General features: G+C 36.8%; 1 protein-coding gene across 9 annotated transcripts in view; it reads right to left on the minus strand.

Annotated features, from left to right (window-relative positions):
• LOC136841729 (glutamine and serine-rich protein 1-like) overlaps positions 1-21,337 on the minus strand; it is a 132,013-nt gene extending 110,676 nt beyond the window's left edge. The window contains exons 1-2 of one of the 9 annotated variants that reach the window (XM_067108979.1): positions 21,095-21,337; positions 12,431-12,532 (exon numbers count right to left, since the gene is read on the minus strand). In XM_067108979.1, coding sequence (XP_066965080.1) covers positions 12,431-12,532; positions 21,095-21,188 — 196 coding nt within the window. In that variant the 5' untranslated portion in view covers positions 21,189-21,337. The other 8 variants (XM_067108972.1, XM_067108976.1, XM_067108975.1 and 5 more) reach the window with 8 other exon arrangements.
• Between the last annotated feature and the right edge of the window lie 2,137 nt (positions 21,338-23,474).

A 23,474-nucleotide genomic window follows, 5' to 3' on the forward strand; every position in this document is an offset into this window, starting at 1 on the left:
TGTCAAGGCTTCAAGAATGGCGGCTATGATAGGTCATTGTCCCCGTGGTTGCAGGACAGCTTTTGTGATTCGACTTGCACAATTGTTTAGAACTGAGGAGGCCCATGACAAAGCCTACGTAAGCTTGAACAGGTAAATGAATAATAGGGCCCTTTTTTTGGGTAAGGAGTACACCCAGACATCCAAGGCTACCAAGTTTTTGTCATTTGTTGACTTCCATAAGGTGCAGAAAGATAATTATATATGCTCTATAAAGCAATAGTTGTTGATTTCTTAGTAAAATATAACTTGCAGAATACCATTAAAACTTGTTTTGCCAAAAAAAAAAATGTCATGGGTTATAATACATCACTGAATGACCTCTATACGTCCCAGTGCTTGGGCTTAGCCCGAAACGCCATAATCCACCCATTGATTATAATGTCAAGTTTCCTCATATGTAATTATATTAAATAAAGAATCCATGTAAGGGCATGTCATTTCATATGATCACTACTGTCCTCTTAGTGACAGAGTACAACAATGGCTGAACTGTAGCATTATAATGAAAGTTGTTTTCATATTCCACAAAACAATACCGACATGGTAGTTCGACTGTTGGTAGGCTTTTAAATACCAAGATTGCTTGCACACTAAAAAGTATAAGTATACTCGGTCCTTCAATTTTCTCACTTGAATGATTCTCAACTGAAAGTGATAAATTGGCAGATCATCCAATTACGACCTACAATAAGCAACTGTTTGTCTCTATGATTAGACAAAGTCATTCTGGGATCATAAAACCTGATAATTATTATCAAATGAAAATATTAACAGTAATAATTTGCTGCTCATACATTATGCAGCAAAAGTCAAGCGACCATTTATTTTTCCCCTTTTTCGGACACCAAGAGTACAATAAAGTGAATCCACCCAATTGCAAAGGTATATTAACAAGCATTATCGTCTTTCAAACGAAAAATAGCCTATAGAAGATGGGTTACTCGACCTCATGGCATAAATCCTATATACTACTACTACTACAGTACTACTACCACTACTACAAAGTGCAAACAAGGAGTATTGGTTGTATTTCATTGTTGCCAGAGGTTGACTTTTTCAGGAATAGCCAATTAACCATCGAGGAGGAGGCAAGTTAATGATGTCAAAAGTTACGTCATGATATCTTCAAAAGACATTCCTCTGAGTTTGCTGGCAATGTCTACAAGAAGTCGGTGTTACTCTTATAATTACCAGAGTTATGCAACTTCGAAATATAAAATACAGTCAAAAATAAGGTAGGGATGTAAGATACCCTGTGACAAAGTGTCATCTTTGTCAGGTACGTTGATAATATTCTATTCCGGAAAAACACCGGACACTGGCTGTGAATCTCATAGTAGTGTAATCTACTGATAATAGAACACCTGTGAAATACAATATGTGATGAAAATCATGTTTTGATGACAAAACACTAAGGGTAGCATACACGAGATCAGATGCTAGTGAATACATACTGGTAGGTTATTACAGTTCAGAAGATGAACTTATTCATATGGAACAGGGTTCATCTTCTGAACCATTCTTAGGATGCTGTATAATTTTGGGTTTTAAAATATTTTTTGTTGTACATGAAATGTGTAAGTATAATTAAGCTTCAGTTCTTATAAAAAAAAAAAAAAAAAAAAAAAAAAAAGCCTGGCTCTAAAAGTTTAGGATAAGGGATTGTGAACCTCTAATACTATATAACAGAGGCTGAATCACTCTAATGGATGACAGAATCTCTGATGAAAAATCAACTCTTAAACTGTCATGAGTTCCTCATTGGATGGGTCGATATCGTTCTCGGCTAGCATTCTGCTGGGCCCGTGTTCGATTCTCTGACCGACCAATGAAGAATTAGAGGAATTTATTTCTGGTGATACAAATTTCTTTCTCATCGTAATGTGGTTCGGATTCCACAATAAGCTGTAGGTCGCGTTGCTAGGTAACCAGTTGGTTCTTAGCCACGTAAAATAAGTCTAATCCTTTGGGCCAGCCCTAGGAGAGCTGTTAATCAGCTCAGTGGTCTGGTTAAACTAAGGTATACTTAATTCCAAACTGTCATGAACATTTTTTTCATCAACCCTATTAGGAATATATGATTTTGGCCAAAGTAAAATGATCTTTAAGGTGCAACAAGAGGAAAACCTTGAAGTTGCACTATGAAACAATTGTCAGGAGAGGGTAGAAAGTAAGATGGAGGAGAATATGAATGGAGGTGCAGTAAGAGGAATGAAAGGGATTGCAGCTAGGGGGCACAGGGATGCTGCAAAGACCCAAGTAATGCCTACAGCGCACTGAGTGAGGTGCAATGACTGCACTAACCCCCTATGAAGCCTCAGCCTTATTAATAGGGAATACTCCTGTGATCTAAATGTAGGGATCACTACGGATGCCACTTGAGTCTTTGTTCCCTTGTCGTAATTTTCTTCGTCTCGGCTACTTTTCATGTGCATATATACCATACAGTATTTTTTTCCTTATCTATGTTTTGCCACATTTCCTTTGCTAATGTTTTTTCAAATAAGTATTCTAACAATGAGCTCTTCCACAGAAGCATACTTATTACTTTCATTACCTTTCTGATATGATCTAAATGACTTCATGCCAATGTTTACAGTATAATAAAATGACAATACAGCAGTGCTTTTCCCAATTAAAAACTTAAATTTGGCCTTAAAGACAACTTCCTTGGGTACAAATTTTTCAATAAAATTACCAATACAAAAAAGAATAAAACAAATACAGTAGTGAAACTGTTAAACAGAATGCTGAATAAATGAATCCCGATTAGATTCTAAAGCATATGGCTGTAAGACATGACCCGTATCCTATCACACTGACTGCTGCCTAGTTAACCGTAACATCCAATCCCATTACTGACCCCTTCCCATTAGCTGTATACTGTACAGGCAGTCCTCGGTTATCGGCGGGGGTTCTGTTCTGGGGGCGTGATGTTAACTGAAAATCGGCGATTCCCAGCGATTTTCGGGCTTATTGGCGCCGAAAAGTGCCGATTTTCAGTTATCGGTGTCGAATAAATCAATAAATAAAAATAAATCGGCGCCTCTGTTAGGTATGTATTGGCACCAACACCCAATTATCGGTGCCGATAAGTGGAAATCGGCAATTTTCGGTGACGAAAATGGCAGATTTTCGTCGCTAGACAAGCGCCATTAACCGAGCCCGCCGTTAACCGGGGACTGCCTGTACACCCAAAGAGGACATACGTAAAGACTACCATATGCCAAACTATACATTACTTGATATAATGTTTACAGCTCATTTTCCCTTGGCTTTACCTAATATAGCATCATTTAGTAATTCAACAGAGGCAATTACAATTATTACACCTACCTGTTATCTTACTTTATAAACTGGTCTTTAAAATTCAATGAATGGATAATGGATAATTTAATACTGTGTTAAGAATGACAATATTCTTATGGGACTTGTACCTTATACCTTACTTTCCTGTTGACTGTAATTGTTCTGCACGACAACGCTGAACTATTGTGTACATTCAATAAAAAGGATAAGTCAGTACAGCTGTACAGTATTTCATAAGGAGCTGCCCTACACAACACTGCACATTTGTGTAAGACATTTTTTCTAGTACCTTTATTTTACCACACTGTACATTGTAAGGTAGAGCAAATTATATGTGCTCGTCTATAAACATCATACAGTACTCTAGTATATTTCATATGCATAGTTAATCTGTGTGAATAGGAAGTCTAAGTGGAGTAAAGCCTAAAAAATTTATGGAAATAAAATCATACTAATTTTACTCTTGGAGTAAAGCCTAAAAAATTTATGGAAATAAAATCATGCCAATTTCACTCTTCCAACATAATTTTCAAAACAGGATTCTTAAGAGAACCCAAAATTTTGGTGTTTCTCCACTAGCTAAGATTTCTAAAACGTCCCACCACAACAAATGAGCTCCTTCTACATAGCAGTCAAGCCTTGAAAATAAGCTTGACACCCTGGACCATGTGTCTCCTAAATCTGAGTGCACAAAACACTGCTCCCATTCCAGTTAACATAAAATTTATGGAAAAAGGAAACCCTTCCAAGGTATGCTACTTGAAGTCTTGGGTGTAACACAGATTTCCTGTGATAAACCAGTGACATAAGCTCTCCAATGATTAGCAACTTCTACACCTAGCCTAATATTAGTTCCCAGAAATCAACCCTGTCCATCAACTCTATTAACATAAACAGCACAGCAGATTACAATCAGCATAAAACACTAAACTGGTATACCTTGGCATAAGCAAGCCAAAGATAATTTCTGGACTGAAACTACAGGGGGGTGGTGCTGCCATAAGGCCCTATAATAAAATATATGGCCACTGCTACCTTATGATTGATGGGATCTACTTCAAATTTTTACCACTTACTAAATGACTAATACTGAAAATACCTGTGTTAGGGAATAAAAAAAAATTTGACCTCTTAAGTTTATAAATTTTGCAATTGAAGAAAAGAAAATTTTCATAAATATATATATATAAAAAAATTGCATGCAAAAATACTTTTCCTTGCATTAAATTACAGATATTCAGCTATACTACATGCTGTGAAAGTTCCACTGAATTTGGTTCACTCTTCTTGGAGGTATGGTCCTTTACTTCTATTGCTTATTTTGTAATAACTATATTATTATTATTATTATTATTAAAATAGTTTAACCAGACCACTGAGCTGCCTATCAGCTCTCATAGAGCTGGCCCGAAGGATTAATATGAAATACCAGGTCTAGGCCATAGGCCTAGAACTGGGACCAAATAGGTCATTCGCATGATGGTGAATAAATGAAAATGAAGTATAAAAGAAAAAACTGTATAATGAACATGCTTTCACAAAATAATCAGATAAAAAGAAATTTGCTTCCTGCTTGGTTTCCTCTTGGGTGATTGACATTCATGACATATCTCTAGTGGAGACTCTCACCGTTTGTTCCAATTTCTTTTGTCTTTTCAATTCTCATAGTGTATATAGTTTTTATACGTATATCTTTTCTCTATTCCTATTATGACATATAAAACTGTACTCAGAAATGCACTGAAAAGCTGGGTGTGACATGACTCACGAAGTACACTGCGGCACTACATAGCGTGCCCGAAGGAAATGTTGCCATAAACTTACATATTTTCTTTTAATCATGAATAGGCACCTTGTACGGTATAGATACCCCAAGAAAATAAAACCACATTCATTCTATATTTAACATTTGTCAAACAAAATAAATTGACTTGTAAATGACTTCATTTGTCTCAATAAATTTTGTATACTGTATGTGAATGGTGACGAGGAAGATTGTTATTCATTCGTATAGCATGTTGATTTACATATTGTGGTTGTTTTACTATAAAAAAATAAGTCAAGAAATATAAAACTGTATTAATAAATGACATACAAAATATATGTACAGTCACTACCCAACTTACGAACGAGTTATGTTCTGAAAGGTCGTTTGTATCTTGAATTGTTTGTAAGTTGGTTTCCAATATGGTATTTCCTCCCCACAGGAAATGTTTAGTATGTATTTTTATTGCTAGATGGCAGTGTGCATTGCTTATTTTGTGAACTTCCAATTTCAGATGCTGCTCCTGCAAAACTCTCTCCAGTTGCATAACTTTCATTGTTGTTTACATTACCGAGTTTACTCGGTAGTCACAGATTATACTATTTCAATGTATTTTTAAGTCATGCATTATTACAAAGAATTTAGAAGGGTAAAAAGAAAATAAAATTTAATTTGTGCAACATTCAAAATTTAGTATTTTTTCCATGCTTTTGAAAGTTATGAACCTGAGAGAATTTCGCAGGAGCAGCGTCTGACATTGGAACCTCACAAAGTAAACAATACACACTGCCATCTAGCGATAAAAATAAATACTAAACGTTTCCTGTGGGGAGGAAATATAGAAAATGGTAATTGAGAGGAAATATACAGAACGGGAATTGAGAGGAAATATAGAAAATGGGAATTGAAAGGAAATATAGAAAATGGGAATTCATCAGAGAATGCATTAAATAAGGAAGGTAGAAATAAATAGGAATATTTTACGAGTACGAACGAGTGTTCTCATGACTGTAAGAAGAATACATGGTACTGTAGTTAATCACTAGAATAGCCAGGATAACCAGGGAAGAGGTTAAAGGAACAGGTTCTTCCTCATATTCTTCTGTTCTTTGCAAAATTCTTACTAACGAAATATGCACGCAGAGCTAAATTTGAACTAGTGACCCTGTCTGTTTGTATCTCTGAGTGTCTGTAAGTAGGGTGGTGATTGTAAATTGTCTGCCGCGGTACATCTATGGTGCCACTTTCATGAGCCCGAGATGAACAGGAAGTCTTGAGTGAGATACTTTGATCTCATGTTCTCCTCGATGCTATGACGACAAAAAATGGAAATATTTTGGTGGGTAACACAAGTATATCAATGATTTTGAACTAAACTGGATTAGAAAATCTTTATAAGTTTTGTGACAATCTGTGGCTCATAAGCCATGAACAAAATGTCAATAAACCCGTCTAAAAATTTTTTTTGAGCAACGACACTTCAGGGTATATTTATTTAGACATTAAACAGCCCAAAACTAAAACTGTCAATAACTCAAATTTTGATCATTCCTTGAAATTCGAAGATAGCCTTGCCCCTTGATTAACACTTACAACAGGACCCTAAATTGTGGACAGCTAGGTAACCAACAAATTATTTCAAATTTCTTCAAAATATATGTTTAAATGATATCTACCCAATTCTAAGAGGGGCATTCAACTAATAATGCCACAGTTTTTTTCTTGGACAAATTTTGTTCAAAAATTTTTTTATTTTGCATGCACCATCCTTAACTATTCCCACGTTATGTCATGTAATTTCATAAATTTTGTGATAGACAGCTGAACTAATCAGCTATCAAAAGGGGGTATGTGACCTAGGTATGTTCCAAACAAAGGGCAGTGATAGAATTCCTTTTGCCAGAAAGAGAGACCGTCAGAAATATTCACAGGCGTTTGCAGAATGTCTACAGAGACTGGCAGTGGATAAAAAGGACACTGGCATTGGGCGAAGTGTCTATCATCATCAGAAGGAGGACATGACAATCTGTCTGATCTGCCCCCTGGCTGGCCACACACAGCTGTGAAGTGTGCAATGGTGGAAAGTGCAGACACTTACTCAAGGTGATCGGGGAATCACAATTTCGCTGCTCAACTTGATATCTCTGTCAGTAGTGCCGACACAATTGTCCACGACTTTGCGCCGCTGGGTTCCCCGCACATTCCACCACTGCAGGCATTACAGCTGTGTGCAGCCAGCCCCAATGATTCACAGTGTTTTTATCCACTGCCAGGTCTCTGTAGAAATCCTGCAGGCACCTGTGAATACTTGTGATAGTATCTTTTACCAACAAAAGGAATTCTATCACCGCTCCTTGTTTGTAATGTACCTCAGTAACATACCCTCTTTTGATAGATGATTATATTGCAGCCGTCTACTGGAAATTAATGAAAATACATGACATAATGCAGGAATAGTTAAGGATGTCGCACACAAAATTTCACATTTTTTGAACGAAAATTGGCCAAGAAAAAAATGATGTTGCATTAATTATTGAATGCCCCTCATATTACCAAAAAACAACCTAGGGATATATTCCAGTTACCTGTCTCGATTAAAACCCAAAAATAAATCATTCAAGCACCTAGCCTTTACACTGATTAGTACTTTATATTACAGTTCCTGCAATCTGACTTCGCACTCTGAATCTCGGCACACTTTAGAAGGGTTGACAGCACTCGTGAATGACTGGTTATTCAACGAGCAACACTTACTCATTTAACCCCATCAATTATGAACATTAACAAGAAAGCCTTTTCTTCTTATGGGTTTCAGTTAAAACCAGCTTCTTTTTCACAAGAGCTTTCTATAAATCCATGCTGCCTGTTTAAATAATACTGAATTGTACAAAGGAAGGGACTATGTGGGAGATCAGGATTTTCCTCTAAAAACTGCCTGGCACCAGTGGTTGGATTTACTTCAACCTCTCCATAAGGTTAAGGGTTCCAGGGTCTACCAAGACTTGCCTCCCCTCCCCTCCCTGTCCTTGTGCACTGGTCAATCTTTCTCCTCCCTCTCCCTATCTCTTGAGAAAGCTCTGTACTACCAGAGGCTTCGCAAGTCTGTTGGCCAATTTCAATTGTCTTTAAACCTGACCTGTAGCACTCAATAACAAGCACTATGTCAGCATATGCTGTATAAGGCCTTGGCCTGTCACAGTGATTTCTGAGTAATATTCCAAACAACAGCTCTCTGGTTCAAACAAGCAAAATTTCAGCCAAGGTCATTCATGCATTCTGCTTGGACACCTATCGTTTTCTCACCTAGATTTCTCCCCGTCCATCTCCCTACATTTACCCAATTGCATAGGAGGATAGAGCTCCGTTGTCAATTAGTCAATTTTTCCCAGTCAATTTATTTCCATTCTAATACACGAATATAGATGTAGGTTCAAACAGGCAAATCCTGATACAGTCTAGGTCATCCACGCCTGGAAAATGATAATTTTCCCATTGTGATTTCCACCCCCCTTGTCCCTACATTTCCCTTGAATGGGAGGTTGGGCTCAGTTGTCCGTTGGTCAATTTCTCTTGGTTGATATTTTCCCCAGCGATTTTCAAAGCATTCTGATGCACAAATATTTGGGGTAGCATCAATCCCAGGCTCTGCCAAACTGATAAAAGTCCCAAAGCATGTAAGATTGTGTACAAAGTCATGGAGGACATAATAAGAATTACTGACTAATAGGTGTGCTCCATAAAAATTTAATTGTTTTAGTATTAATACTCTTTTTTAACAAATGTTTTTTTTTTACTGTTCAAGTGGTGGGCTTGTTACTGCACATACAGCACAGAGTCAAACTGCAGGAACTGTATAATTTTGCATCTCCCAGGTTATATAGTGGCTGGTACTATCCAAGATTTAAAATTAAATTCTGATATGCTTTCCTTACTGTTCCATATTTTTAGACTTTACTCTGGTATATGGTTTTGCCTTTACAACCTACATAGTAATCTTATTAAAAACCCTTCAGGGCTTCTATTATTCTAGTAAACATTATTGAAAACTGACCAACAGCAAAGCAATCCTCTCTACCTAATGTTTTCCTATTCTTTAGTGTTATCAAAGTATACAATTTTTATCTTATTCCTAAGTTTTTCCTGTAGTAACACAAGCTTCCAGCATGTTAACACATCAAAACTTCCAATGCGTTAAAAAGTTAATCCCACTGCTCCTAAAACATCATCTGGTGATCCCCTCCCCCTCAAAATATGCTAGCACCACAATTGCTGAGGTTTGTAATTTGAGAAGCCTACTTTTTTGCATCAAAATGAGCTTCCCTCTTCATGACTAAGTAACTCAAATATACCCGAGATATAATTCAACTGTGTTACCCATGGAGAGTTAAACACCAATCCATTAGAAGACACAACATAATTCCACTCACAAGGATCAAGCTGATTTTACCAATAATGAATGTTATGTCGTACTAAACACCATCCCCCCTCATTTAATAATGGCACCACAGTTGTAAGAGTCTCAGACACACACACACACACATCCCACCCAAGAAGGCATTACCAAAACCAAAACCAAAAACCTCCCATTTACAAAACAAACCAACTGTAAATGCCGAGTTTAGATTTTATTTTAACTTCACAAACCCACCCACCACTATCTAACAATTACAGAACCGTAAGTAATGCCTACAGTGCACCACATGAGGTACACTGACAGCACTAGCCCTTCTGAATTAAGTTTATAAATTATAATTCAAATATTAAATTAAAGCAACATTAAAAAAATTTCATAGTTACACAGATTTATTGCCATATTAGCAGATTACAGCAGATGAGTTAGCAAACAAATTCATACAAAAAATGTTATCAGTATTACCAATATTTTCACTCTCCTTAAATGATTATGACTTCAAGAGAACATAATTAGCTGACAAAAAGTAAAATTACACTCTGTTAGAATGGTTTTACCAAGCAAACCACACAATAGCAACAATATCCTAATCAAATAAGTTAAGTATACCTTAGTTTACCCAGACCACCGAGCTGATTCACAGCTCTCCTAGGGCTGGCCCGAAGGACTAGACTTATTTCACATGGCTAAGAACCAATTGATTACTTAGCAACGGGACCTACAGCTTATTGTGGAATCCAAACCACATTATAGCGAGGAATGAATTTCTATCACCCGAAATAAATTCCTCTAACACTTCATCAGCTGGCCAGAGACGCGAACTTGGGCCTAGCAAGTACTACAGTAGTCCACAGCTCTACCGACTCGCCCAACGAAGAGCCTCTAATCAAATATCTTTGTGCGATGTTCATATGGTACTTTTAAATACAAATGGTAACAATGGGTAAAATATTTTCAGGTTTTGAAGATTAAAGTTTTTTTCTTATCTGCAAAACAGCAATGTTATTTTTTCTTATCTGCAAAACAGCAGTGTTATTCTGTGTTTCTAATATTTCCTCTTTTGGTAGTTATTTTTTCCTTTATCCAAGATCTTAAAAAAAATTATTGCATAACCCTACAAACAATACTAACAAAATCTTGAAATACTGCACCAGTGCACTGAAACAAAGTACCTGACAAAATACACCTGGGCAGTAATATCTCATGTTTCTTGATGATAAGCTGAAGTTTTCAGTTTGCTGAATGTCAGCTTAAGAAAACCTTACTAAATATTATAATCAATAAACTTGAAAACACAAAATAAAAGTATTTTTAAAATAAATGAATGAAAAAACTACAATAATCAATATCCTGTAGCAGTCAAAGCCACACTCATTCACTGCAATGAGAAGTCAAATGTGCACAGCACATCATCCAAAACAAGGGCATCAACCAGTGAAAAGTGTTGCAACGCAACCTTATTTTCACACTCAATTTTAAAATTCTGCCAATCAAAATTGGGGCGAGTCTGTGACGCCAGTTTATGAACTTATGAATCAAACTTACACAAATCTCAACAAACATGAAAACCAATAAACATACACCTACCTAACCAACCATACAGTGTGTAAAAAAAAAAAAAAAAAAAAAAAAAAAAAGTGTTCTTGCAAATGCATATCATCCATTTATATAGGGGAAAGATGCTATGACATGCATTAGATCTCTTTCAAGAAAACATTTTTAAATTGAGGGCATGATAATTTTTTCAGTCCATAGCCCTTCAAACAAAATTGCCTCTCCAGTTCTCTGTACTGTAGTTTTAGCCTTTTCTATTTCACAGTTTTTCCTTTTGACAAAATGTCAATATCCAAACTTGTAATGCATAGGATTACATTCATGAATAGTCTACAGCCACTTTTTCTTAAACATGAGTAACACTTCATCATTCCTGTTCTGAAATAAGGCTCTCCCTTTGTGATGTAAAGATGTTTGGCAGGTTCTCTCCAATCTTTTCCACCTCATGCATTTGGCCTAAATTCCAATTTGGTCAACGTTCTCACCTATGCCCTCTCCATAGGCTTCTGAGCCCTCATACAAGTCATGAAGGCCCAGTGACATCCAGTGAGTGCAGATAAAACTCGTGGCCTTACGCATTCTCTCAGCATCCAAATACTGGACTTACATGAACCAGAACTACAAAGAAACAAAACCATCCATACTGGTTGCTTCATTTTCAAGGATACGACACAATACACAAAAGAAGCCAATGATGCTAGTGTGCTGCCAACAAATTAAACAAATAAATTCATACATCAACTTTCAAGCACAAAGAATCTGGGGTGTCAGTCACTTGCAATTCATATTAAAATTTCAACAAAAGAAAATTTTGGTGAAAAGACAACAACTCAACATACATTGAATACATTAATCTGAAAAAAAAAAAAAAAAAAAACATTAAAAGTTCAAATTCACTGAAAAACAAAATCACGAGAAACATGACATACTTAAATATTAATAGTGAATAAGATGTGATGTACTGTATTCTATTTCATGTGCTATGATATTCAAATCTTACACAGGAGTGGCTGTCTATGATTCTGCCCCCAAAAGCGTGTGTGTGTGTGTGTGTGTGTGTGTGTGTGTGTGAAAGAGTGTGTGCAAATTTACTGAAACTTTAGGTACAATAAATCATGAAGGGAACCAACCAAAAGAAATGTGGTTAACCACAGGTCACATACAATGTTAAGTGGAAAGTGAAACTAAACCCCTTTCCGTTCAAGTATCTAAATTAGGCTAGTGACATGGTGGGACAACACGCAGTAGAATTAGTGGAAAGCAACTGTCCAGTCATGATGGGACACATGAGAATTTGAGAGAATGCAACTGTCCAGTAACCAGTTTCCTTATGCCAAATGCAAACTCACCCGACTTGCTAGACGAGGTGACAGGTTTAACAGAATCTTGGTTCTCTATGAATGACATGAAACTGCTGATGTAGCCAGGCTTACTGGTTCCATTTGCCATACCTGAAATACCAACGGAAAAAAAAAAATCATTGTACCTTCCATGACTAAGAATTGGAGAAAAGCAACAAGCCTTAACAAGAATACAAGACAGCAAATTACAGAATATTTCAGCAATGGAAATTACACAGACAATGGAACCTCAGTAAGCAGAAATACCAATGCTACTGGAAATACTGCACTGAAGCTACAAGACTCTGTAAGACAAATAAATACTAAGTGCAAGCGAATAACCATGGAAAGCCACTTTACATACTAAAATGTACCTCTCAACACAGAGGTCAATAACAATGTTCCAATGACCATCAAAGACCCACCAAATCATTCACTGGGATACTTGTAATTTCTATCAAACTCTTTAAGTAAAGAGGAGACGCAGTGAAATTCATCCAGAGGTGGGGAGAAAGTTGCAGAAAAATTAAATACAAAACTGCACAGCAAAAACTAACTGCAATGTAAAAATCTATCCAGCATTAACACGGATCCTTAACAAATATTTAAAATTGGTGGAAATTACTAGTAAGCTTTAGGCTCCAAATTCCAGCATAAAAACAAAATAGGTACATATATTCTGTACTACTGTATTATTGTACAGTATGGATATGCTTAAAAAATAATATGTATGGTTATGCTTAAAAAATTTTGCAGTATGGTTATGCTTCAAAAACAGTCCACAAATTTGCAACTATTGTTTTAACCCTGTAGCCTTATCCCTAATATTCTCACAATCCAACAATGATTCACATCACCTCTCACAGCATCACCAAACCTGAACATGGATTCTGGCAAAAACTGCTGTAGAACAAAACACTTGTCTTGCATGTTAATGACTTCACCTGATCACACCACCTCTCTTATCACCAGCATAAGCTAAACATGCATGTTAGTAGCTTTACTTCAACATGGCTTCAGCAACCAAATGACCGTAGAGCAAAATGTCTCCACTGCATATCACCATAAACTAGTAAAATACCACTCTCAACATATGTTAGCCTAAAATCAAAGGGAAAAGCACACACCAGACCAAAGAGAACAAAAAAATAACCATTCTGACCAAAGACCTGGGTAAGAAAACGAACGACAGAAACTTCCGCCCTCCATTCCCAGACAGGATAAAACTAATTCCACAAAAGCATCAGTAAAATAGTTAGTGCTAAGGGCACAGAAGCAGCAGCAACAACTCATTTTTAGTCAGGCGTCAGCAATTTTACTTGAAGCAATTATAGCATTTTCAGAATGATATATATTCTGTTGCAGTATATACTAGTAGAAAGTTCATTATACACTATGTGAATACTTCCATTCTTCATCTTTCAATGCACTGTAATTATAGAATACTAAAATATTCCTACTTAATCAAAATACCATGGCAATGAAAGACTGAACCATATACAATGGGGAAATGAAATCTCCTTTCTATTATATGTGATTTACCCTTATCCATTAGATGCCTGATATATATAATATGTGATCCAATTAATCACCTGAAGAAGTGGGACAGAAATAAAAGTGTGGTTTTCAAAGAGCATTTAACCACTCCTTGTTCTCTCTACAACAATCTCTATCAGTATCTTTTGTCAAGTCATTTTCTAATGTCATTTTTCCACAAATTGGGTGGTTTATTCAGATGTGTAGAACAGAACACTTTCCTATTAAAGAAATGATTATGTATTGCATAAATTTTATATATTACACTTAAACAGTGATGGAATACAGTATTTCAAACTTGTTTTTGTAAGTGTAATGATTCCAAAAATAATAGAAACAAGAAAGAAATTCCTTGAGATGTTTTTGGGATGCTTAACTGCTGATAGGTACAGTATCTTTATAAAGAAAATACAAAGGCACAGTATCATATAGTCTTCATAAAGAAAAAAATCCTGTACGTACTTCCTTTATAAAGTACTGTATGCACAAGTATTAATCATGTTATGCAGTACTACTTTTACTATAAAAATAACAGCCAATGCAATCACGTCTCTTTGTAGCCCATGTAAATAACTGTTGACACCCCACATGACCATTTACACAAAAGAGTAGGTTGGTGACACATAAAGCACACATACTTAAGATAGACAATCCTACAATACCCTAGGTACTCCATTATTTATCCACTGTCCATATGTGGCTTCTACTAAGCATTTTCATTACAAAATAAGAGATGAGCTTATAACACATCTTTTCTCCTTGCCTCACTATTCTAAGAAGGACCCTAAAAGGCAACATCTAAATTGCAAGAGCATGGATCTCTCTCCCTCCACCTAATAAAAATTATATACGTTATCATAAATTTTATTGCAAATGCTCCTCTTCTGATGTTTTACTAACAAATACCTCCTCCTCCTTAACACAATTTGTTTCATGGATGTACCAAACTGCTTTACTTCAATTATTAATGCTCTGAATCACCACTACAGTGACTGTCTATATGAAGGACAGGTTGCACTTGCAAAATACAGCAGTTCCCAGGGATTAATAAATGAAGGAAAAACATGAAAAATAAAGAACTGATTCTTTTCTGAGAGAACATCTCTGGATATTTAAAACTTCTACTGAAAGACCATTTACCCAGTACTTGCTAAGGATCCTTCACAAAAACAGTAACATTAGACTAAGGCTCTGAACATGAGTTTTTATAAAATGACAAAACAAGGTTAAATGGGGCAAAATGAAAATTTAAAACACCCTAAAGTAAAATATCTAGAAAATTAAAAAAAATACTGAAAGTAAAGAATTTTTACTTCTGTACACATTTATGGATAATTCAAACCAGTTTTCAAAATATGGGGAACTTGGGACATTTTCTTAGTAATAAAAGCTTTAAAACCAATACAGAACACGCCTAGCATTAAAAAGTCAAAATACTGGAAGCTTCAAATCAAGTCATGAAAATTGCTGATATACTGTGTCACAGGGTTATATATACAAATTTATAAAAATTATAATCAGTTAACAGATATTAGATGGTACAGCACTGGACACTGTATAAAAACTTTTAATGCATTAGAAACTATTTTTTTAAATGCTGCAAGTTACTGACAAAATTTTACAAGCAAATAAAACCCAAATGCAAGGTTGGATAAGCATTGAAAACTGTACATTCAAATTGTGAAACCATTAATATACCAAAAAGTAACAGGTCTCTCAATACAAAACAAATACTGAACATAAATTACAATGAGATGTACTGCAATGATAACCTTCTTAGGGGTTGAAATGTAAAATTAACTGCAAACAATGAACCCACTATTTTTACTACAAAATCCCCTTTCCAATTTACATAACCCTACAACCATTATATAAAATACCCATTTGGTATATTTTAACAAATGGATAATGTATATATGAATTTTTAATTATATAACTTTCTATTTATTGATAATGCTTATGAATTATGTATACGGTACACACTTTCAACTCTACTGTAGCATAAAAGAAGTTTGCTGCGTATTTCAAATATTTATATTTATATTTTAAATTTTTCTTCCCATAACAGTACAGATTTGTAATCCTTTATCGGATATTCTAAAATTTAAATTTTGAGTAGAGGATGGAAAGTCAATATAAGGTACTGTACTAAGGTCGATGAACTGTAATGTCATTTATGGTCCCACTTAGTGTGAAAATTCATGTGTTTACCGTATATAATCATGCGACTTTTCAAAACATAATTTCTAACCTAATTTTAGGGGGTAGCATCCTACTACAGGAATTAGCTATAAAATCTATGTGTGAGAAAAACTATTGGGCCCGTTTAGGTTGTTACACTGACAGATTTTCATTTACTACAGTTGAATAATAGTTGTATTGAGAATAATGACATTTCAAAAACACATGTATTCCTTACTGTATCCAATTTTACTGCATATATAGGTAGTCCCGGTTAGGGGGTTCCATTCCCAGCTGAGCGCCGATAACCGAAAATCGTCATTAACCGGAATGTCACAATAATAACGGTAATAAATGGCGTTTTACAATGCCATAAGCACCGATCAGCACCAATAAACTGCTTACCAACGCCAATAAACCACTAACTGGCGCCAGAAATCGCTTACCGGCGCCGAAAATCTGGTTAATGATGCCACTGGCCAAGTGTCATAAAACCGAAACTGCTGTCAACTGATGCCACTGATAAGCGGGGACTGCCTATACTGTCACATTATCATAACATTATAAAATATGAACATGGAGATCATGCGCCATCTGCATTCCTAAAATCATCGGCTGACTGCCTTTTACCGATATCATCACAGTCATTAGTTGCTGAATGAAACTTAATTCTGTGATACGTTTCTTTTGTAAACAATGAAAGTTGGGTTAAAAAATACAACTTTGTGAATGTAGCAAATTAAACACAGGAAGTTAAGGTGTGATTTTGCCAGTTTCAGATGTTGCTTTTGCCTCCTCCAAAACATCTGGCAGCCTGCTCATTATTTATTTCTTCGGCCACAGCTACAGGCTGCAGCTTGCATTTGCACTAGGGTTTTCGATGCTGTATACTTTTTTAGATTTATGCAGTGTTTTTGTTGGAAATAACATGTGCTTGTGTAATTATGGAGCAACCTTCAGTTCCAAAATCTGAAAAAATCTAAAGACCAAAACACAACTGGTCCCAACGGTTTCAGATAAGGGATTGTGAACCTGTAATCTATTTTGTGGAAGACTGTTATGCAAGTTAATATTCTTCTAGCTCAGCATTATAATAATATGGTATTAACATGATGAAGATAATTAATTTAAAAAATTAAATTACTAAAATAAAATGAAACTGTCTAAGTACTCCTCATCTAGGCTAGAGTTAAGGACTGCATTCAACCTGAGTGGTCCAGGATTCCTAATGCTATTTCTAAATTGTTACTTCTCATTAACTTAACCAAATGATCTTTCTTCTATTCCACCTCCATCATTAATGAATACTGGAGTTACCAATTTAAAGGCCATGCACTGGTACCTATGAGGTCATTCACTGCTGAAAAGGAAACTGGGAATAAAGTGGTTTTAAAAGTGTAGCAAGAGGAAAATCTCACAGTTGCACTTAGAACAATTGTTAGGCGAGGATGGGAAGTAAGATGGAAGATAGATATGAACATGGGTACAGTACAGTACAAGGAATGAAAGGGTTTGCAGCTAAAGGTTGCAGGGTAGTTGCAAAGAACCTTGAGTAATGCCTGCAGTGTACTGCATGTAGATAACAATGATGTATTTTTATAACTAGCATTTATTTAGTATATAAGGCCTATTAATTTCCAAAAGAAGTGGCACAGATGAAAAGAAAAATGTTCAAATTGGGGAAACAGAGAAATAACTATACTACAGAAATAGTACATTTATTGGCATCTTGCAAAACAGCACGAGACCTAACCTTGAAAAGGAAACAAATCTACTTTTAACAGCCACAGCATAAACATCTAATGCTGGCCTTATGAATAACTGCATCATCACAAGCTACTCTCACCTAATCTGCAATAACTAGGGTCATCAACCTTTAAACATGGTCTACCCTAAACCTGCTAATTCAGTACTTTCCAACACAACCTGGTTTAACGGCTTATATGCATGGTCAACTCATCAATACGTGGGAGACCTCAAAACAGTAGTCTGTTGGTGAGGGAACTAATTACTGTAGTAATACAGTACTATCATATCGATTATAATTAATGTTGGTTCACTGTAAACTGCACAATTATACAGATCTACCAGAAAAAAATCTCATAGGTGGATATACCCCACGCTGCACTAATTTCTTTAGCCTATGTGACTGCCATATGAGTAACAAACAAAACCATCTGTTGATAATTTATTTAAATAAATACATATGGAATGATAACTAACCATAAAGGAAATGCTATGAAACTTTAATCTCTAGCTAATATATAAAAAATTGTAAAAGGATAATCAATATTTTTACATGCTGAACAAAAGGGGCGGGTGAATAACCAATAAATGCCAAAATGAAGGCTTGCAACATTTTCTCTCAAGTTTCTGGATAAGGAAGGTGATAGGTACTAGTCCACATACCATTCTTAGGTGCTTGTGGGAGATCTTTGGTTTTCATATTACATAATGATCACCTACTAGTCTCAAACAATTAGCCTAAAACCTTTTAAAATCTAATGCTAAACTACAAGGATATTTTCCAACCGATCCCAGTTTTCACAATGAATTTCTTTGGTTTATAAACGGCTGCCAAATTGCTTGGGGTAGTCCAATGGGGCTGAACTCCCCTCGGCCTGGTTAGGACACAACATCCAAGGTTAGGTTTGGTAAAGGTAAGTGTGGTTAGGTCATATGCCCTCTGAAATGCCTACAGTAGCCCTGACCCCTTACTCTGCATTTACTCCTGAAACTATCTGGCTGGAGGTAAGTATCATTTCCAATACCGTAATGCCTTTCCTTCTCAAAAAAATAAAAATAAATAAATAAAATAACCTTCTCAAAAAATAAATAAAATAAAATAAATTTTTTAAATCTTGACTGAATGAATTTATCAGGCTTGGGATTAGGCTAAGAGGAAATGTGTGCCCTGTAGCTGTGTGCCTCCCAACTTAAAAGGTAACAGATAAACTGTCGTGTTAAGCTAAAGGTGAGGCAGACGGTGTCCCCCTTTCCTGTGTGCAATGTGAGGAAGAGAAGATGATCTGGTGAATGTCCAGAAGAACTCCGCATGCATAAAGTACCAAAATTAAAAGTAAAATGTAATATTTTTCATATTTAAAGCGTTTTAGACCACTTCTTATGATGAGGAAACACCCACAATTTTGCCATATTAGCTATGGAGGGGGTTGGGGACAGGTATTGTCTAACCTTATAAGTCAAAAATCGAAAATCATTCGATTGGGAACTAGTTTTTCTGAGAAACATGAGAAACATTACGGTAAAAAACCTCATTTTCGAACTAACTCCAGTAAGATCAAGTTCACGAAGTGCTACTGGATGTAAACAAACGACTTAGAAAATTTTCGAGGATGCCGATTAGATAATCATTAATATCTCGGATATGGTGAATCTCCTCAAAAAGTGTTCAGAGACAGTTTTATTATTTTATAATGTGAAAATTATAATGTAACCTTTTTTCTTATATCTCACCGCGGAGTTGTTCTGGACATTGACCGAAGATCTGTATTCTACTTGAATAACTTATGGGTCTCTAGCTCTGGTTAAATGGGGGTCTGGCCCCTGTTCCTTGTTAGGTCCTAGCACCTGAAGTTGGGTCAAGATGCATCCCTCTTACTGCACTATCTTTTATGCCACATTAAATCCGGTCATGGGGGAAAGCCCCACCAGCCTGTTAAGGAACTGGCAACCTAGCTTTGGTCAAGGTGCATCCGGGTAACTGTCCTTGCTACAATTCCGTGCTTTACACAGTTTTCTCCAATTCTTACTGCTTCTACACAAAAGTAATTTCTTTCAATGTTGGTATTGTGATTCATCCACTCCCTACCTTGCAGACTGGTGAATTGCACCGGTTTTTGGTTTTTGCCCCCACCAAAAAATCCGTGTTTCCCACTGGGGTCCCCATGATTACTGAGCAAAGGCCAGGGAGGAGATAACAAAACAAGTGGTTTGTCACTTCAATAAGCCAATGGGTAGAAATGCATTAGGAAATAGCACCGTAACATTACCTTGATAATACAGACATTACTAGCCTAAGCTATACTACTGACTCATTCATACATCAAACATAAAATGATTCCATGCAGAAGCTAAAATAGGTTGAGTTATTAAGGCGGTGAGCATCCCGGCTCCTTTGCAGGCAGTCGAGCCGAAGAGGCCAGACAACTAGCAAAACCTAGGCCGGCCACATCATCCATGCCTACCTAGGGCTAATTTTACTTTGTCTAGGGCTAAACAACATGAAATGAAAACCGCTTCCTCGACCGAGCCCTCGCCGGTCTAAGCCTCTGCAGGGGCTGCTTCCATCGGAGGTGAAGCTGGGACAAGGACAGGCTCAAAGACCAAAGCCAATGTTAGGCTATGGCAGAAAAGGCTCGACCTTAAACCCAGCCTCGGCACTAACGAAACTCGAACACGCCTCCACAGGTCATTCTCGACTCAGGGCATCCTCGGCTCTAAAATAGAAAGCCATTTTGGGCGTCAATACCAAAGAGGTCGTAAATAAAGGCGGTCATCCTGACGACAGACTCGAGGGAAATCGCCCTTCGGTGTCACGCTGACGAGTCGTGTCTTGACAGGACTCCCTCTCATTTACCTGCGCTCTAATCAGGTCAAAATGGGGTTAGCTGGCCGTCGCCGCTCGCATTAATGAGTGAATAAAGGTCGCGCAAGTCTCGCTGATCATCTGAGGAAGCCTCATCCAGACAGAACTCGAGGAGGGAGAGAGAGAGAGAGAGAGAGGGAGAGGGAGAGAGCGAGTCGAACACAACAACAATACGAACTTCGACCTATCCTATGACCACGTAAAATGTCACGCCGCTTTACTTCGTGGCCCAAAATACCCAGGTGGCAAGCGGGTGACCTTGTTGCAAAAGTGGGTTACAAGGGCAACGGATGCTGGCGAAACTCAAATGAAGGTTGTTGTCAAAACAGAGACTGAAATATACATACCGCTATTCACGGACGCCATTTTCAAGTTTACTTCCCAACGCGCATAAGACATCTCTCGGCCAATCTCAGAACTAAGGTCCAAAAGGGCGGTCATTTCAAATAATTAGGTCGTCTTTGTTATGCTATGGAACGACCCCTTACTTCTTTGACAGATCTTGACCTGATATATTTTCTTGGTGACTTTTTTCAAAAAAATTACGTTGGTTTTTTTTTCCTCCCAAGCTACAGTTGCCAAGTTGCACTGCTTGCTTACTCATAACGTAGCTCTAGACGCGCTACGTCCCCGTATCATAGGCATAATGATTAAAGGGTATTCCCGGGAAATTGACGAGAAAATGGTCCACAATGGAGTCAAACAAAATTTTCAGTTCGAGAATCCTAATAAAATCTCGGGAGTTTAGAACACACTTTTCGCTCTACGGGGCCTCGGGCGCAAGATTACTTCTGGTGGCTTGGATGCGTTGACATCATTGCGTATCTCGTCAAGTCATTTTGCACTGACCAGGATGCAAATCTCTTCAATCGTGCAGTGGTTTACACCCGCGTTTAAACTAGCCTGACCTTTCGCTGATATTTGATTCTCTGGTTTCTAACGAAGCACTGTTCGGTAGTTTAAAAAGCATTTCCTTACTAAAAATACGAAATCTAAATTAGAGGAAAGCGATTGAAACTTTCGAAATTATTTTAAAATGATATAGTATTGCCATGACCATAAACTATCTCACTACACTTATAATTACGAGATCGTTATGCATCATGTTTTGCTTTTATATAAAGTGTGGCGAAAAAGTGATTGTATGGATAAAGTGGACTGTATGCTTAATGTTGCTCTTGATCAAAACCCGCTAAAAGCCTTGCGCAACAACAACACCAAGCTCCCTTTTCGGTTTCTAAATTGCGACCAGATACCTCTCAACCCAATTCAGTGCTAACGAATAGTACCACAGTTCAGCACTTCCACCTACTGAGCAGTCCCTACCCTATAGACATGAACTCAGATCATAAGTTGCTGTGAGATACGACGAGAGAGTTGCGCCCCCTCCTCTCTCTCTCTCTCTCTCTCTCTCTCTCTCTCTCTCTCTCTAAAAATCTTACGAGTACTCACGGGTTGATTTTCACCTTAAAGGTCTCGCTATATTTTATATCGTTTCTATAAGTTACTTGCGTAACTTTAAAGTATGAACACAATACAAATTGTATTAGATCAAATTATATTCACCATTCAAAAAACTGAGACAGGAAAATTGAAATAAAATGGAGGGACATTGAAACACACTTGTTGAATTTGAACTTAAATTAATTTAATAACTAAAGGTTAAACATATTAAATTGGTAATTATATAAGAGATAAATAAAACTGAATCATTTAAGGGGAATTATAGTTCAATGGAACTCAAACGAACCAAGTTATAACAAAGTTAAAAGGACAAGGACAATCACCCTTTCCAAGTCCACACACACATCACTACACGGCACCAGATTAAGAGGTCACCTCAAAAGTTGAGCCAAGAAGCTGTTCGTTATCAAAAATGAATTTCAAACAAAAAACACAAATAGTGTAGAATTTCAACAAATTTGTTAAATGCAATGAATTAATTGATGCTGTGTGACAATACGATTTTGGTTGATGTCACGCCCATACAGTGCACGCACTTACACATACACACACACACAGGGAAGCGTTAACATCTTCCCTTCCTTTTCCACACCCTTATTATCATGTCCTGCAACTAAGACGTAAATATATTTTCCTATAAAATTTATAATCATGCCAATACATTTGGATTTTACTTGAAAACAGACGATACAAATAACTCTACAGTAAGAAAAATATTATGAAAAGATTCTTGTTGCGTGGGGAATTTCTCACACCCTCCCCCCCACAAAAAAAACATACAAGATATGTTTAGTGTCCTTATAAAGCTCCTTCTCGAATCAACTGTTTTCTCTGTTCGCTGGCCTTACCAGCTCTTTTCATGGGCCGACGATCATGCATCATTTGTAGTGGTGGGGGACTTGTTTTGTTTATATGGCTGGCCTCGCCTAATGCTTCGCTGTCTCGCGGGCCTCGCCTACTTCATTCAGTCCGTTTTCGGCTGACGATTTCTCTGTTACATTACATTCCAGTGGAATGACTTGATTCAATGGTCCCGTAAAATTTCCACTTGCTGTTTTTATCTCGACTGTCTTTATAACATTGTCAGGTCCTGTGTGGAGTTTTACAATGATTCCTGGGGGGTACTTGTATCTTTTACGATGATCATTTGCTACAAGGACTAAATCTTCTATGCTCAGTGGACAGATGTTTGAAGACTCGATGTTTCTGTGCCTCTCTCGTCTAAGAGAAGACAGATAGTCAAGTAGCCACAATTTCTCAAAC

The sequence above is a fragment of the Macrobrachium rosenbergii genome, chromosome 9 (assembly GCF_040412425.1).
Source record: "Macrobrachium rosenbergii isolate ZJJX-2024 chromosome 9, ASM4041242v1, whole genome shotgun sequence".
Classification (NCBI taxonomy): domain Eukaryota; kingdom Metazoa; phylum Arthropoda; class Malacostraca; order Decapoda; family Palaemonidae; genus Macrobrachium; species Macrobrachium rosenbergii.